Here is a 17,726-nt window from a genome sequence, read left to right on the forward strand (position 1 = left end):
CACAGCTTTGAAAAAACATGTGTACACCTCTCTTCCAGATGTGAGATCTGTAAATAGTGTGCAGCTGAATAGTTTCAGATTTCCGCCTTGTAAACGCCCCCTAATTAATATTATTAGCATATAATAGAGCACCAGTCAATGCCTAAATCCTTTACTTGAGAATGAGGAGCGGCAGAATTGCTTAGATTTGCAAATACTTGCAGTGCTCTGATTCTGCCACAAGGAGAAGTGTGTACGTCTGCTCAGACCCTGATGTGCTGCTAAGCACTTTTACACATCAAAGGTGTTTTTATAAATCTGAACTCTGGTGTGGATTTAGCAGATGCACACTCGGAGATCAAATCTGTGCGTACGCATGTTTTATAAATGAGGCCCCAGTACTCTGTATTACACACCCATACTGAACTCAACTATGTGACGAAACAAAGAATAGGAACAGGAAATACAATTCATCCAACAATAAAAAGAGAGAATGAAAATATTTTATTTTTTAAAATATAGTATTAAATAGCTGAAATTGACAATCAGGATAACAACCATGCAATTATTTATCTTATGCTTTATCCATACAGAGTTTGACATTACATTCATTAGTTTTTCTCCTGGAGTAACCTGAGCTTCAGTGTGTTCATGGATCACGCTTCGCAGGGTTCAGTCTGTCTCTCTCACGCATGCAAACAATAACCCTTGTGTTTATTACTATTACTTATTGAGATGTTTTTCAATTATTTTAACAATGTATTAACAAAGGCATTTCATTGTCGAATCTTTAACTTCTTAAGAACGAGTCAGATGTGACCACAGTAACCCAAATAGATTTTGACTAATTCCACACAGAAATAGTTCATGAAAAGTGAAAGTGCAGAAACTCTATAAATACTCGACAGACCGAGAGACGGGAAGTACAGAGATGATGATGATGTCACCAGTGCAGCAGCTGCAGCGTCGTCATGGTAACAGCCAATAGGAGCAGCTGCAGACAGACAGGTGACCAGACTCTGGATCCAGCAGCTGCAGACACACACAGATGTTGAGATGTTGAGACGTGAGCTCTGTATCAGCAGATGAACAGTTACAGAAGAGCAGTGGACTGACAGAAATCAAGTGAATTCACAGCTGATTTCAACACCTACAGGACTGGTCTCAGTCTCTTTTTCTCTAGCAGTGGTTTTATTTGTTCAAACCTATTATATATTAAAGACTTGAAAACTTTAAAATTAAAATAAAAGCAGAACATATCAAATAAAATCTAATTCAAAATATTCACAAAAATGGTAATAGTATAGTAAAAATAACACTGCTTTATAATAGAAATGGATTTAAACTGAATTTGAAGGCTGAACTGTTCTCAGGACAAAAGTATTTTGCAAAAAAGTTGTGTTTTAAATGTTTATACAACGTATTAGAATATTAGTGGTTCTGTATTTCTGTCATTTTGTTTTTGCTGTTTTCTGCTCTGTGATTGTGTTCCTGTTAGTATTTTGCTGAAAGCTCTGTTTAATGCTTGCTATTGCTAGTGTGTGTTGAGGAACAGCATCACGTATGAAGATTTTTTTTTTTGCAGGCCAGACTTTAGTGGTTTGTTCATTTTCTATAGAGAGATTGATTTCACTGGAGTCAGAATTGTGACAACTAGCCCCGGTCTCTCCTCTCCTGATCTCTCAGAAGCGCCGTGTGTCTCTGGTACCTGTGGTGGCGGCGGTGCCGGTCTGGGCTGACGGTGCTTTAGTGCTGCTGCTAGCTGTAGCGGTGGTGCTGACGGTGCTTTCTGTGACGCTGGAGTTCCTGCCCCCCGTCAGACCGATCTGCAGCGTGTCCAGATCCACCTGCAGCTGAAGCCTGATCCACTCCTGTATCTGTGCTGTGCTTTCATACGTCTTCAGATCAGCCACATTCACACCCAGCAGATTCTTCACCTCAGACACGATCAGCACCTGCACACACACACACACACACACACAGCAGCAGCATCAGGATTGCAAATGAGGCCGAGCAGACAATGAGCTGAAGAGAAAAACCCACACAGCCACGAACACCACTGAAACAGATTGAGTTCTGTTCTCCTTGTGCATGTGTAAATGTACAATTGAGCAGCACTATTTATCTGTTTTAATTGTGCCTTTAATTCAATTTCTTATCAGCGTTTCATCATCAGACATGAATGACTGACAGGAGACTCACGTTGATGACGCTCTGCTTCAGATTCATGAATGTGAGCACGTCCATATTCACAGTGGAGTTCACAAGAGTACGAATGAACGTCACATCAGCACCGCCTGCAGACACACACACACACACACACACACACACACACACACACAGAAGATCAGCCTGACAGCAGCAGTGTGATGTATGTATGTGTGTGAGCGTGAATCAGTGTGTGTGTGTTGTTACCGAGGTAGTTCTGCAGCAGCTGGTATGTTGTGATGCTGACGGGGTTTGTACTGCGTGTGTTTGTTGTGTTGAACGCATTCTGAGCGATACTGAACAGAATCGACTTCTTCTCTGAGCTGCAGCTGGTCAGAGAGAGAGCAGAAGCTCGCCTGCAAACACACGTTTAGTTACTAAATCTTAAAAAACACACAAACTCATCTAAATGGAGACATTGCACTGACTTCTACTGTTCCCATATAGAGCTAGTTATACTGTAAATATTATAACCTAACTCTGACAGAAAACCTGCATTTTTTAAAACTAAAACGTTATTTACTTTTTGAGAGGTTTTGTCCAATTTAATTCAATTATGGGTACAAATTAGTCCCCACAATATGGTTAAATAAGCACAAACACACACTCAAACTATGGAAGAAAAATAAAGACAAATGTCTTTGAAACAAAAAAGCATGTTGAGGTGCATTAACTGAAAGAGTAATGCATTGCATTTACAGTGCTTGCATTTGAAGACCTTTTAATGCCTATTTTAAGGATTTGCATTTTTATGGACTGAAATCCAACATGGCTGTATATTTAAGCTGTGAATATTTGAATTCAAAACATTTCAAACGCATTTTCATCATCATCAATAATCCATATTCACCTTCCAGAGTTCACGAACAAAATATTCAATCAGTTTAAAAATACGATGTATAATATTCAACAGGCAATTTTCGGTCCATGATTGTAAAGCGCTTTGGGTGTACAGCAATACACAATAAAGCATATATAAAAACATCATTCATTCATTCATTTTATTTCACTTTACAAATTCCCTTCCACGAATTCAGTGGCTCAAATTCAGCATTGCACATCCGGGAGCTGCAGGAATAGCTGTAGAGTAGCAATGCATGATCTCCAGCTGCTGTCAGTGGCTCTCCTGCAGGTGGCACAAGCGTGTTGAAGAAGACCAAAGCAACAGGTAGAGCAAGTCATTCATTCACAAAAACTGATTTGCAGCAGTTGAGCAAGTAGAACTTATTATCAGGGCCGGTATGTAAATGTGGAAAAGCTGATTGTGTTTACGTTTAATTCATGTAGCCACATGTAAGCAGCTTTCTCTACCGCAAATGAGATTATAATGCTATTTTACCCAACGCTAATGTACAGACCTAACATTATATCTGAGGAAGACATATAGTCCAGGTGATATGTGCAAAATTTGAGGTGACATGTTCACTTTTCCATAAAAGCATGAAACTTGGTACAATTGTACAGGTTAGGGCCTTGAACATTTTGTGTGTGTGTGTGTGAGAGAGAGAGAAAGAGAGAGAGAGTGTGTGTGTGAGAGTGAGTGTGTGTGTGTGTGTGTGTGAGTGAGTGAGTGAGTGAGTGAGTGTGTGAGTGAGTGAGTGAGAGTGTGTGTGAGTGAGTGAGTGAGTGTGTGTGTGTGAGTGAGTGAGTTTAAATGATCTTTGCCAGCGTTCAGGACTGCAGCTCTCTTCGCAGGAACCTGACGGAGCGCTAGCGGCTCTTAATGAGAACATAATAACAGACCCGCATATCTCTACTCTAGCGGTACTCAATACAGAAACTACACCTCGTCAACTATCGACCAATAATGTAAGAGTCTCACTTCTTCACCTCAGAAAAACCCAAAATGCCCAGCACTGGATGGGCTTGAAACTACAGGGAAAATTAGCACTTCTCCAATCGGCTGACCACTCAGTATCCCACTCTGTTCTGACAAACTTTTCAATCTCAGAGGATGTTCTAATTTTTATGATTAAAGCTCGACTACAATGTCTCCCAACTATATACAATCTGTCAATATGGTACCCGTCAAATTACAACTCCTACTGTCTGTTACATCAAAATCAACAGGAAAATGAAACGGTTGCCCACATCTTAAATGGATGTTGTTGCTACAAAGAACTGTATGTGTCCAGACACGATCGCCTGGTTGATCTGATTGTAAAGGACTTGAAAACAATACATAAAGACAGTAAGTTTAACCAGCATACTACTGTTGAATTGAACTGGTTTTATGACAACACATCTGTCAGTGACTATTTCAAAAACATTCCAAACACTGCAGACATTGTGATTGTAAACGAGGCTCTGAACTCTGTATTTGTCATTGAGGTTGGTTGTTGTTTTGATCTGTATTTGAATATCTGCTATCTTTCCAATCTGCTGAAATATCAGCCATTGCTTGAAGCCATCCATCAACTTGACTATCACTGTAAGTTAATCACCCTAGTGTTTGGAAGTTTAGGTCATTTGCATAAGAATGTGATTAAAGGTCTGCAGTTGGGGGGACTGCAAAAAAAGAAAGCAAAAAGACTTAAGCAAAAATTCTGTTCAGTTTCAGCCACTATAGGGAGCATGCAAATATGGAAACAAAGATGTTTTGTGTATCCTTGAGTGTTAAATGTTATAATTATAAAGACTTGTGAATGTATGTGAGCCATGTGTACCTGTCATCTTGCAAAATGACTTCTCATGGTATTTGGATTCCATTTTTTTTGCTTGTCTTTTGGATCCAAATAAAATAATGAAATGTGTGTGTGTGTGTATGTGTGAGTGAGTGTGAGTGTGTGTGTGTGTGTGTGTGTACTCACTCCACGCTGGCGGCTGTGATGTTGTTCAGCACACTGGTGTTCAGCACACACAGGTTCGTTCCTCCCAGAGCGTTCAGCTCGTTGCTGCCGAGAGTGTTTCCATTCACACTCAGATACTTACTGACCAGCAGCTGGACCTGAGAGAGACACACACATCAGCTCACTGAAGAACCAGACACACTTCATGACACTCGGCTCTGCTGAAGCCCAAAGTATGCTTTAGTTTTTATTTGTACACTAGCGTATGTACAGTGTGTGTGATGGGAATTACATTATGAGTACTGTACACACACACACACACACACAGTACCATCTCCGGGTCCCAGTCTCCCTTGCGTTGGTTCATCAGAGACGAGAGCGTGTCGATCTTCATCACGTTCCACTTTCTGACATCATCGGGTGTGGCCACGTGGGAGGCGGAGCCTAAAACCTGCAGCACCTGGTCAGACAGTCCGCCCGGATACGCCTGAGGGGCGGGACACACATGCGTCTCTATAGCAACACTGCGATTGACAGCAGGTACAGCAGTGTTCAGGTGAGTGTTTTACCTGGTTGAGTTTGTCCAGAATGATCCGCTGGTAGCTCCTGTCGTAAACTCTATCGGTCACGGCCTCCAGGTTGTCCTTCAGTGTTTGGACGCTCAGGCAGGCGTTAAACTGCGGCACGTCATACGCAAACGGAAACATGTCGCTGTACACCTGAGCCTGCAGGATCTGTCCCACAGTACATGCTGTTTCTACAGGAGACCAGAGAAAACACACAAACACAGCTTCAAAAATATTATACATGCTACTTTAATAATGCAGTGTGATTATACTAATGCTGTGGTCACGGCAAAGTTTATAATCAACAATCATTTACTGACACTTTCACTTACAATGTAGAAGTACAGACCTAGAATCTGATCTAAACTTACACAGCCCTCAGAGAACAGATGCGGAGTTTCTGCTGCCTTGCTTTTTACTGTTTATATTTTATGCATTAAATTGATCAAAAGTGTCAATAAAAACATTGTTACAAAATATTTCTATTTCAATTAAATGGTGTTCTTTTGAACTTTTTGTTCATCTGTGAATCCTGAAAAATAAAATGCATCACAGTTTCCACAAAAATATTGTGCAGCACAACTGTTTTCAACATTGATAATAATCAGAAATGTTTGTTGAGCAGCAGATCAGCATATTATACTGATTTCTGAAGATCATGTGACACTGAAGACTGGAGGAATGATGCTGAAAATACAGCTGCGCATCACAGAAATAAATGAACAGATATCCACATAGAAAACAGCTGTTTGTTATTCTAATAATATTTCACAATATTACTGTATTTCTGATCAGTTAAATGCAGTCTTGGTGAGCAGAAGAGGCTCTTTCAGAAACACTGGAATCAGTGTAGATTCTGTGGTGTTTCTGCAGTGATTCTCACCAGCGGATCTCTTGATTTTGACTCGTGAGATTTTGTTGACCTCATTCATCATGTTGAGGATCTTCTTCTCTGAGGCTTTATCATTCTTCCTCAGGTCACGGATGAAGGTCTTCAGAAACCTCTGCTTGTTTGCCTGACACACACACACACACACACACACAGTTATCAGTGAAACACACACACACAGCTCCGTGTTCCCGTCGCTGGAGCGGCTCCTGCGGTCGCACCTGTGTGAATTTGCTCCAGATGTTGGCGGTGAGGTACAGCGGCAGGAGGGCCAGGCTCTCCAGCGTGGCTCTGTCCCAGCTGTCTGAGGGTCTGAGAGGAAGGTCTGCTGTCAGGCTGAGCTCATTTAACGCACAGGAGATCAGTGTGACACGCGCGTGTGTGTGTGTGTGTGTGTGTGTGTACCCGGAGCTGGTGTTTCCTCCCAGCAGGATGCTCTCCAGCGCAGAGATCTGCTCAGCTGATAGATCCACACACGGCTTGAGCTTCTCCAGCACATACGGGTCCGAGCTCTGGATGTACTCGCTGCTCAGAAAACAGCTCATGCTGCCCAAAACATCCAGCTGAACCCGACTGATGCTGACGCCTGAGATGCCCTGAAACACAGACCACAGCAACATCTGTCAAACTCCACCAGACCAACGCTTCCATCATCCTGAAAACATTCTCATCTATTCTCATCTAGCTTTCTAGACAAACACACCCAAATATATTTAGACCTAAATAATTGCATATAAACTTTCAAGAGTTTCAACAAAAACAAACGATTAAACTTTGTCATGCATATTTGTCAGTCATACCAGTGTTTTAGTATCATTGATACTTTTTTTATATTTTCTGTTTACATTTTAATTTTAGTTCATGTTTTAATAATTGTGTTGTGTTGTCATTCTAATTAGCTTATTATATATATTTAAAGTTATTTTAGTACTTCAAGGTAAACTAAAAGAAAATGACAAGTGATGTCATGGCAACTAGCCGAAATAACTTTATTATATATGTATGTAATAAGTAATTCAATTGTTTAGTAACAGTTTTAATGGGTTTAGTTACAATTTTAGTTTGAGCCAAAGATAAACCTAAGTGGTACATAAATAAAACAGGTCGGATTTCTGTCATAGTACTAATAAACTGTGATCAAATAATATTGACTAAATATATTGTAGAAACGTAATTTTCTGTAAAGCTGCTTTGTAATGATTTGTATCGTGAAAAGCGCTATACAAATAAACTTGAATTGAATAAAATGTGTTTTAGATACACAATAACCAGGTTTATATATTTATCATCAATAAATCCAATTAGTTTCAATCTCATACAAGGTCCCATTAGTTAACATTTGTTAATGTATTAACTAACCATGAGCAATACATTTGTTACAGTACTTATTCACCTTTGTTAATGTTAGCTAATAAAAACGCAGCTGTTCATTGTTAGTTCATGCATGCACAGGTCCAATAAACACCACTTCTGATTTTAATAAAAGTTTAAAAGTTACTAAAAATTAAAATTAACTTTAAATAAGATTAATACATGCCTCATGTAGTTAACCTCATTATAAAATGTTACCATTTTAACTTTGTTTTACAATGAATAGATGTATGATGATTCTAAGCAATTGAATTAATGTATTCTGAAAATGATTGCATAATCAGATAGATGCAAACAGTTATTAATGAACTACGGCATGATGCTTTGAGTGCAGGAATCTGACCTGCTTCATTGATGAGCGACTCACAGTATTTCATTATTTTATGGTAAAACCTGCAGGATCCAAATGCACGGGAATTGTATATGCATTTTAAATACCTAAATGTTACATTTAGGCCCAAATCCTTTTTTGAGCACATAACTGATTATAAGAACTCAAATGTAAGAGTGTTTTCATTACAAGACAGCCCCTGGCGTGGTTGAAGAGCATCTGCTTCTTGAAGGACAGTGTGCTGGACAGAACAGAGAAGTCGGCCGCTCCCAGAGACGAGAAATACGAGCGGCACAGAGATCTGTCGATCATCGAGTAGCTGAAACACAGACAGACACACACGTGACTCGCTCGTCTTCATGTCACTGCGACTGACAGCGTGAGCTGAACTGAGTGTGTGTGTGTGTGTGTGTGTGTTTTCAGACGCACTTGTAATAGATGAGCACTTCAGCGGGATACTGGGAGAAGGCAGAGAGATCGGCGCTCTTGATGTAGTGATGCATGCAGGTCAGCTGAAGGAGAAGCACACATCAACACACTCATGAACACACTCACGCTCGTCTGACTGATGCAAACCTCATCTCTTCAAATGTGAATAAAACATCAAACCCACAATTAAGATGTAAATCGTCCTATTAAATCTACTGTATTATCTCTGATCCAAGAATGTCTAAATGATCAACATGTTTTTGCTGTTAAAGGAACACTCCACTATTTTTGAAAATAGGCTCATTTTCCAGCTCTCCTAGAGTTAAACAGTTGAGTTTTGCCGTTTTTGAATCCATTCAGCCGATCTCCGGGTCTGGCGGTAGCGCTTTTAGCTTAGCTTAGCATAGATCATTGAATCTGATTAGACCGTTAGCATCTCGCTCAAAAATGACCAAAGAGTTTCTATATTTTTCCTATTTAAAGCTTGACTCTTCTGTAGTTCCATCGTGTACTTTTGCATAATTTCTTTAAACGAGTTAAAGCCACTTCCTGAATGACATCACCCTCCAGGAAATGGCTTGGTTTTGGAGGGAAACAGCAGCACAGACATCAGCATTATTAACAGATCTGATGGATTCTGTGATGTTTTATTGATGTTGAATTTGAAAATACCAACATTTGAAAATGATACCAAATTTTTTATTTGATTTCTTTGGGTTTGATGTCGACCAGAGCTGATTTGTGGAAGTCTATTATTTTATAAAGGTTTCATGAGGTTCTGCAGAACATGAAGGAGCATCATAACATAAATGACACAAAAGCCTGTGACTGATGTGCTTGTTCACCTGTGACTCCTGCAGGACGAGCGTCTGATTGACTCGTCGTCTGCAGCCGCGGATCAGACTCAGAACTTTACTAGTGCTGAAGCTCTGGATTCGTGAACAGGTGAAGCCCTGCAGCACCTGGAAGGACATGCTACACACACACACGTGTTAACATGGTCAAAACTTAATCATCTAATCTGACTAATAACTCTCTTCACTCACTCATCTGGATTGCTGAACTGTGCAGTGACGGTTTCAAAGATCAGAACAGCCTGAGAGGAAGAGAAATTCAACCATTTAACATATGCACTACAACACACTTGCTAACACATGCAACATGACCTTAATAACTTTATGTGCAATAAATATACATTTCAATATTTTAATGTGCAGTACATCTCAATATACAGTACATGTCATTAATCAAGGGAATGAATTTGTAAACTGTATATATATACACATATATATATATATATATATATACATACATACAATGTGTATGTATATATATATATATATATATATATATATAATAGCATGTTTTATTGCAGATGCCTGACGCACCTGCTCGTGTTTCCATTTCTTCCGGTTGACCACCTGCGCAGCCGCGGATGACTGCGGCACATCCAGCAGGAAGATGCGTGGGATTTCCGTCGCCATGAGGTCAGGAACGTTTGTGATGATGGCGTCAGACGAGCTGTTGACAGCGATGATCTGAAGAGAGACAGAGAGAGACGTCACGAGACATGCTGAGCCGAACCGGAGCCGTGTGAATGTGAGCGAGAGTCACCTGGCTGACGATGGTCTGCTGGATGATCACAGGTGCGCCGATGACACTGGTCACGAACAGTTCAGATTTCACTGCCTCAAGGAAGATTTCTCCTGAGATTACTCTGAAGATTGATGATTGAACACCGATGATCAGCGAACCCAAATCCAGCAGACTGGCCACACTATTAATCTGCCACAGACACAAACGTGTGTTAGTACATCTAACATTATACAACAGATAGTTTCCATACGGGAATTTAACTGGCAGAGCTGTCTGTGAGCGAGTCAATGAATCACTGGTTTGTTCAACAACACTGATTCACTTAGGAATGAAGCAAGTGACTGTCTTTATGAGTGAGCCAATGAATCTTTGATTCAACAATACGTTCAACAACACTGATTCATTTCAGGAACGTAAAAAATCTTTATGACTGAATGAATATTTGATTCAGCCCATTTGTTCAACAACATTCATTCAATGAAGGAATGAAACGCCACTCAGAGACATGTAAGGTGTTGCTTCGTTTGGCTTTGAATCGGTATTGGTGGTGTGTACCTGGTAAACTCCGGATGACAGCAGGGTTTGGATGATCATCATGGCCTGATCAAGGTTCCAGCCCAGTACGAGTCTGAGCATGGAGAGCGAGTTGAGCAGCACATTCCCTCCGGCGTCACTGATCTGAGCTGTGCTCAAACCCGTGGACGACTGACCCAGAGCCTCGATGGTGTCCACCGTCAGAACCTCCGCATTACTTGCCAGAGCCGCCGACACCTGCACGCACAAACACACACACGTCTAGCTTATACAGAGCTTACTTCTGCTGACGTAAACACACACACACACACACACACACACACACACTCTAGTACGTACATCGGGGAGAACATCTGTGCAGTTCTGATGGATGCCGGATGAGATGATCTTCAGCTGCTCCAGACTCAGCTGAAGGAAGGAGCTCGCAGGAGCCAAGCAGCGGAACTTCAGAGGAAGACTATGAACACAAGCAAACATTAACCAGCCTTGATCTATTGTTTAGATGGTCCAACAGACGAGTGGCCAAAACCATCAAACCAGCATTTTCAGGGGGGATTTTTCAAATTATAGTATTGCAAATAAGTGTATTGTGTGAGATTTGAACTAGCCTTCATTTGCTGAAAGCGGCTCATGCTGGATTTAAATGACTTTGACTTTTCATGTACACTATTAAAACTTAAGGTTCTTTATTGGCATTGTCGGTTCCATGAAGAACCTTTAACATCCATGGAATCCTTCCATCGCACAAAAGATTCTTTATAATGGAAAAAAGGTTCTTAAAATATTCTTCACACTAAGTAAAGAGTCCTGTTAAGAACTGTTCACTAAACAAAAAAGGTTCTTCTAAATGGCATCACTGTGAGAACCTGCTTTTGGAAGCTTTATTTTTAAGAGTGTAGTTCAGTAAGATGTTATTAAGATTGGTTATTGAGAGTGTTGCTGGTGTCTCTCACTAGTAGGCGCTGAAGGACGGATTAATCTCGAACAGCAGAGTCACGTAATACTCCATCACGTCATCAGGAACGCTGGTCTGAGCGAAGAGCTGCAGGTTATCCAGGTTCACGAGGAACGGCTGAAAAACAAAGACGTTTTTGAGTTTGGAACGACATGAGGGTGAAGATGAACCATTCCCTTAAGAGCGAATGGATACAGACGACAGAAAAAAGATCTGAGCTCTTCAAGACGTAGCTTGACACACCTGAATGGAGCCAAACTGGAGGAGGTCGTCCAGTGTGATGAAGCTCAAGAAGACGGAGATGTAGTCTGTGAACCAGGTGGTGGAGTTGAGATCCGGGTTGGAGGTGTAATAGCATTTAGGAGTTGAACCTGAAGCTGAGAACACAAAGACAAACACGGATCACCATCAGACAAATCCTCATTGTTAGTAGACATCAGAATCAGTCACACAGTAGAAGTAACTCACAGGTGTTGAGGTAGACCAGGATGGAACTGTAGATGTCGCTCGGAGAAAACTCGGCTGCACTGTAGTTGTATTTAGCCATCGCTGAAACACTAAACAGAGAAACGCACAGAATCCATCATCATTAGATGTCTTTAGAGGAAAACTAATTGGTCCAATATGATTCTAGCGTCATTTTGAACAAAATCAGGCCAAAATGAAGTTTATTTGGAGTTTGTTTCTGACTTTGAAACGTTTTAGCCCTAAGCAAAGAACTAAGTCTTTATGCTACTGAAACACATAGTTAAGGTACAGTCACATTAACCATTGCTCTGCGAAATCAATCCATTCATTCTATTAGGAGTCTGTGTGACAGGGAGTTTCATGCTGGTCGCTCACAATTACCAACAGAAAGCTGCTTGGGTTGAGAGGGACTTCTGTGTGAGCTGTGCTTCATACTGTACATCGCTACCCTACTAAGAATAGACAATGGACCTTTTTTGTCGGCAAAGTCTCTCCAGAATTTCTCTACTGTGACCGCACTTTAGGCCTATTTGTTAGATTCTCCCCAACACAACGTTTGTGTGAAACGTGCTACTCACAACTTCTTGAAGGAGAGACAGGAGGCGTTTAGCATGACATCTGGAGCGATGAACTGTGAGGTGAGGAGAGGCAGGTACTGAACCAGTCGAAGATCAAACCACTGATTCACTTCAGACTGGACGTCCACCTTCAGAACCCGAGGCCAGATGCAGGACAACACCTGCCGGGCCAAACCCACAGGCAACAGCGGCTCCTGCGGCACACACAGAGAGACGCTTCATCATTTAGTGCAACCGCGTCCCAACGAGGACAATTCAGAAGCTGCTAAACAAGCAGCTAATATAAGATTATCAGAACCAGATATGATCAGAATTAAATCTAGAGGGTCATTGCATTAGTTTGTACGTTTTTAAAAGAGTGAAAGATGTCCGTACCGTCTGTAAGTACTGGGGCGTCTTTGGGTAGATTCTGAAAAGCTGGCAGATTTGGGCAACATCGTCCACAGCGTTGGGCCGGTTCAGGAGACTGCTGACCTCCGCTGGAGACACCGACTCCATCAGCTGTGAGGAGACACACGTCCAACAACAGCAGAACTTACAATATGAAGAGTTAAAGGCTTGCTTCGTCATTTGCTGCACATTTGAAATGTTATTCTCTAAAGCAATGGTTCTCAATCTTTTTGACTCCCATTCAGAGGCTTCCCTTTAATTCTAATCTATGGACTGTTAAGTCATCTTATTGAGAACCACTGATTTACAGAAATGACCATAACCTTCAGCTATTGCCTCATTCATGGACTCTATACTGGATCTAATCAGTAATCGGCAGATGAAGGCGGTCTGGCGTCTCTGACCTCTGGCACGTGAGCCGGCGGCATCAGCGACAGGAAGGTGGTCAGATTGGGGAACTGGAAGCTCATGAAGGAGGACGTCAGGAAAGCGTAGTAGCTCTGGTTAGCATAGCAGTGCAGTGGGGCGGGGCCTGTGGAGACAGAAGGATGCTGGGTGAGTGGATGGAGGGATGAATACATGTATAGATGGATGGATGGATGGACACCTGTGAGAGAGCCGAGGATCAGCTGGTAGATCTGATCTTGTGTCGCCGGCTGGAAGGTGGAGCTGGACGAGTTCAACAGCTGCACCCTGGAAGAGAAAACATCAGTGAGCACACAGACGGGTTGTGTGTGTGTGTGTGTGTGTGTGTGTGTGTGTGTGTGTGTGTGTGTGTGTGTGAGAGAGAGAGTGTCTTACGCCTGCTGGCTGATGGGACAGGGTCGCTGCAGGATGACGCTGAAGTAGGACGTCACGTGTTGGACAGTGATGTTGGCTATGAAGGACGGCAGTATGTTCAGGATCCAGATCTGCAGATCAGCGTCTGATGACGTGGTCAGATTGGCCCTGTTAAACACCTGCTGCAGAAACGCCTCCTGCACGGGGGATGGGAGAACAACGCCCTGCGTCTGACAGACACAGACCACAGCCAATCAGAACACAGAGACACCTCAAACAGCCAATCAGATCACAGATAATCCACAAACGGCCAATTAGAACCCAGATACTTCACAAACGAATAATCAGAATACAACACTTCACAAACAGCCAATCAGATGAGATACACCCCAAATGAACACTCAGATCTAGGGCCGAAACTAATGATTATTTTGATAATCAGTTAGTTAACTGGACAATTGATTCTTTGAATAATCGATTGATTGGATAAAATCCATATTACTTCATTTCATTTATTGGGGAAAAAACATGTCATTCCACATTCATGCAGCACAAATGACAGAACTATGTCTTCAAATGAATGATTATTTTTTAAACAGTTAATTGGACTATTGTTTCTGCAAATAATCAATTAATTGGATAAAAGGCCAATTATTTTTTTAATTTACTGGAAAAACAAACAAACATGTTATTCCACATTTATGCACTACAAATTGCCAATCAGAGCTTGGGCTGCAACTAATAATTATTTTGATAATCGATTAATCGACCAGTTGCATCTGTGAATAATCTACTAATTGGATAAAAAGACAGATTTTATTTTCTTTATTTTATTGAAAACACAAAAAAACATGTTAATCCACATTCATGCAGCACAAATGGCTGTTCAGAACTAGATCTGCAACGTTTCTTTTTGATAATCGATTGTTTGGCCAATCCGAACCCAGATACACCACATGCAGCCAATCAGAGAGCAGAGCATCTGAGCTGTGACTGGCTGAGAATATCCATGTTCCATGATGAACAGTATTGGTCAGGGGAATGTGTGTGTGTGTGTGTGTGTGTGTCACCTGTAGCGTAGCGGAGAGGGATAAGAAGAACACAGTGATCTGAGCGTCCGGCACATAGAGCAGCAGATTATTAACTGCAGCAGCGCTGGACAGGAATCCAGGAGTGCTGGAAACCTCCACTAACTGCCTCAGGTTCAACAGACTCAGAGTGTCCAACTGCACACACACAGAGGAGCACGTCAACATACGCATCTGTACAAGCCGTGTGTGTGTGTGTGTGTGTGTGTGTGTGTGTGAATCTTCTGTCCTGGGTGTGTGTGTGTTGTGTGTGTGTTGTGTGTTGTGTGTGTGTGTTCGTACCACATTGAAGCTGGGGTTGAGCATCTGCAGGACGGTGACTGTGGTGAAAACAGAGAAACGTCCAAAGCTGCTGATCAGCCAATCAGAGCTGCTCTGAGAGACGTTCACACACCCTAAACACAGAGCAACACGTCACAGCTGAGCATTCGCTACAGATCCCTGTGTGTGTGTGTGTGTCCAACCTGCAGTGCTGTTCTGCGAGAGGAAGACTTTGATGAAGTCAACGTAGACATTAGCTTGTGTATCGGTGGACATGACGTCAAAACTCTGACTGAAGCTCCCGACACTGTGAAAGAGACCAAATAGGACAGACAGGACAGGAACGTCTCGGAGGCGTAGGGTAAAAATGGACGGAGCCTGAAGTTAAACCAGCGCTGGATGAACGAATCATCTCTCAGATTGGTGGAGCTGAAGGAGCTCAGAGTGACTTCTCCAATCACATTCAAGAATGACACAATGGGGCGGGACTTATTCAGCCTCTGACACACACACACAGTTCAATGTTACTTTCTCGTTTCCTTTGCATTCACAAAAATGCTGTCTTAGTGTTGAACCAAATGCATGAAAAAAGATGCATTTCAAATGTATCTGGATTGATGTAGATGTAGCCTGAATTGCATATAATCGGACAGAGGCGACAGTGCTGTCGTGTACCGTGTGGGCGAGCAGGTCGAGCGCTGGTCCCAGCACCGGGTTGACCTTTTGCGTGAAGAGTTTCCACGCCTCCTCGGACACGCTCTCATTCCCGTTGAGACCGCATGACAACACCGTCGCCAGGTGCTGCGAGCTCAGATCTGTCAACTGAACACACACGCACTAAACAAATGTTTACAGAAACAGAGTGTGTGTGTTCACACGGTGAGCGTGATTTGACCAAGTACAACATGTTCCTGGATCAACATCCTTGTGAACATCATTCCAATCAACCAATCAGAATTGAGAGAGAACTTTTCAGGAAATGTCCGTTTTAGGCTTGTTAATCAGCAATCATTTCCCTCTGATTTTAGGAATAAATTATGGGTTAGGTTAGGTTTAGGGGTGGGGATTGGGTTAAGTCTGTATTTTGGACAGTAATGTTGATTCAGGAACATGTCTTACTTGTCCACACGTACACGGCGACCGTGTTCACACGTCTGTGTACGGTGTGTTTCACGTACCTCTGCACAAGCGTACTGTGTGATGCTGAATTCACAGAGCCGACTGCCATCATGAGACGAGCCGAGATAAGCCGACAGACCAGAGCTGGAACACACACACACACACACACACACACACACGCGTACTTATGAGTATGACAGGTACACTTCAAATGGCCAATCAGAACACAGATATTCCGCAGATGGCCAATCAGAACTAGGGCTGACTAATGATTATTTTAATAATCGATTAATCGGCCAATTGTTTCTTCAAATAATCAATTGAAAGCTTGGCTCTTTTGAGTTATAAAATCATCTGAAGATTATTGAAGTTTTTTCACCTGTTGCTGCTCCTGCAAACTGTCGTTTCTGAGAGAGAGAGAGAGAGAGAGACATCCGTCAGCTCACACAGCACACGATTACAGACAGAAATAACCAAACTAAACAAACAGGCCACTCAGAGACGATCACTAACCGTTCACTGGTGTGATGCCACACTGGAAGAGACAGAAGAGACACTCGTGAGCATCACATGAGCTTAAATCATCAGCATACTTTTAAAAAGAATACTTATTATGCAAATAATGTAATTCAAATAACATACTAAAGTGCAAAGTCAATGCAATGTTTTCAGAAACTTAAGTACTTGTGTAACAATGTACCTGCAGGATATTTCCAATTAAATGAAAATGCATTACAGTTTAAATTTCTATTAAATGCACTAGTTGAACTTAAGTGTGCTTTTTGACCCACTTAAATGCATCTTTATATGTAGTTTCATTATTACTTTCACTGTCTTTGAAATATTGTTAAAGCACTGCTGAATTTATGATCAACTAAAATACAATTCAATGTCATTTCCATTCAAACTTGTGTTCATGTATTTAAATATATTTGTAATGATGAAGCTGCAATTAGTTAAATTAAATAACACACAAATTACAATCCAGTACTTTACAAGTGCTTTAGCATGTTAGTCAGCACATCAAAATAAGTGTACTTCTTTAAAACACGACAAAAGTTTATTAAAACATAGTGACTTGAAATGCCCTTTTAAATGTACTGTAAGTTTTAGTTTACAAATTAAAAGTTTAAAAGTGTACTTAAGTGTGTCGAGAAACATAGTCATGAAAGTGTCTCTCTTTAAGTACAGTCTTTTTAAATAGACTTTTAAGATTTGAAGTACACTACAAGCGCACATTCAATACAATAAAGCACCTGTCTTTTTCACTAGGGCACCTTCAACACTCACCTGTCCGCTGGAGCTCACACAACCTGAGACAGAGAGAGAGAGAGAGAGAGAGAGAGAGAGAGAGAGAGAGAGAGAGAGAGTCTCGTGAGTGTGTGTGTGTGTGTG

The 17,726-nt window shown here is 41.6% G+C and overlaps 1 protein-coding gene across 1 annotated transcript in view; it reads right to left on the bottom strand.

The window, feature by feature from the left end:
* Positions 1–485: 485 nt before the first annotated feature.
* The window catches only part of mslnb (mesothelin b), a 37,559-nt gene continuing 20,318 nt past the window's right edge, over positions 486–17,726 (bottom strand). Inside the window, 35 exon segments of the mRNA XM_016252363.1 lie at positions 486–1,011; positions 1,688–1,934; positions 2,182–2,276; positions 2,395–2,543; positions 4,998–5,134; positions 5,308–5,463; positions 5,546–5,733; positions 6,426–6,558; positions 6,653–6,743; positions 6,837–7,027; positions 8,323–8,452; positions 8,563–8,645; positions 9,408–9,537; positions 9,609–9,658; positions 9,951–10,100; positions 10,177–10,347; positions 10,714–10,929; positions 11,032–11,149; positions 11,646–11,764; positions 11,891–12,024; positions 12,116–12,204; positions 12,694–12,887; positions 13,069–13,194; positions 13,488–13,615; positions 13,691–13,776; positions 13,885–14,093; positions 14,934–15,089; positions 15,234–15,346; positions 15,416–15,538; positions 15,541–15,712; positions 15,888–16,034; positions 16,391–16,475; positions 16,711–16,738; positions 16,845–16,866; positions 17,622–17,644. Coding sequence (XP_016107849.1) covers positions 923–1,011; positions 1,688–1,934; positions 2,182–2,276; positions 2,395–2,543; positions 4,998–5,134; positions 5,308–5,463; positions 5,546–5,733; positions 6,426–6,558; positions 6,653–6,743; positions 6,837–7,027; positions 8,323–8,452; positions 8,563–8,645; positions 9,408–9,537; positions 9,609–9,658; positions 9,951–10,100; positions 10,177–10,347; positions 10,714–10,929; positions 11,032–11,149; positions 11,646–11,764; positions 11,891–12,024; positions 12,116–12,204; positions 12,694–12,887; positions 13,069–13,194; positions 13,488–13,615; positions 13,691–13,776; positions 13,885–14,093; positions 14,934–15,089; positions 15,234–15,346; positions 15,416–15,538; positions 15,541–15,712; positions 15,888–16,034; positions 16,391–16,475; positions 16,711–16,738; positions 16,845–16,866; positions 17,622–17,644 — 4,478 coding nt within the window. The 3' untranslated portion in view covers positions 486–922.

This window comes from Sinocyclocheilus grahami, unplaced genomic scaffold (genome assembly GCF_001515645.1).
Source record: "Sinocyclocheilus grahami isolate Dianchi unplaced genomic scaffold, SAMN03320097.WGS_v1.1 scaffold1102.1, whole genome shotgun sequence".
NCBI classification, from domain to species: domain Eukaryota; kingdom Metazoa; phylum Chordata; class Actinopteri; order Cypriniformes; family Cyprinidae; genus Sinocyclocheilus; species Sinocyclocheilus grahami.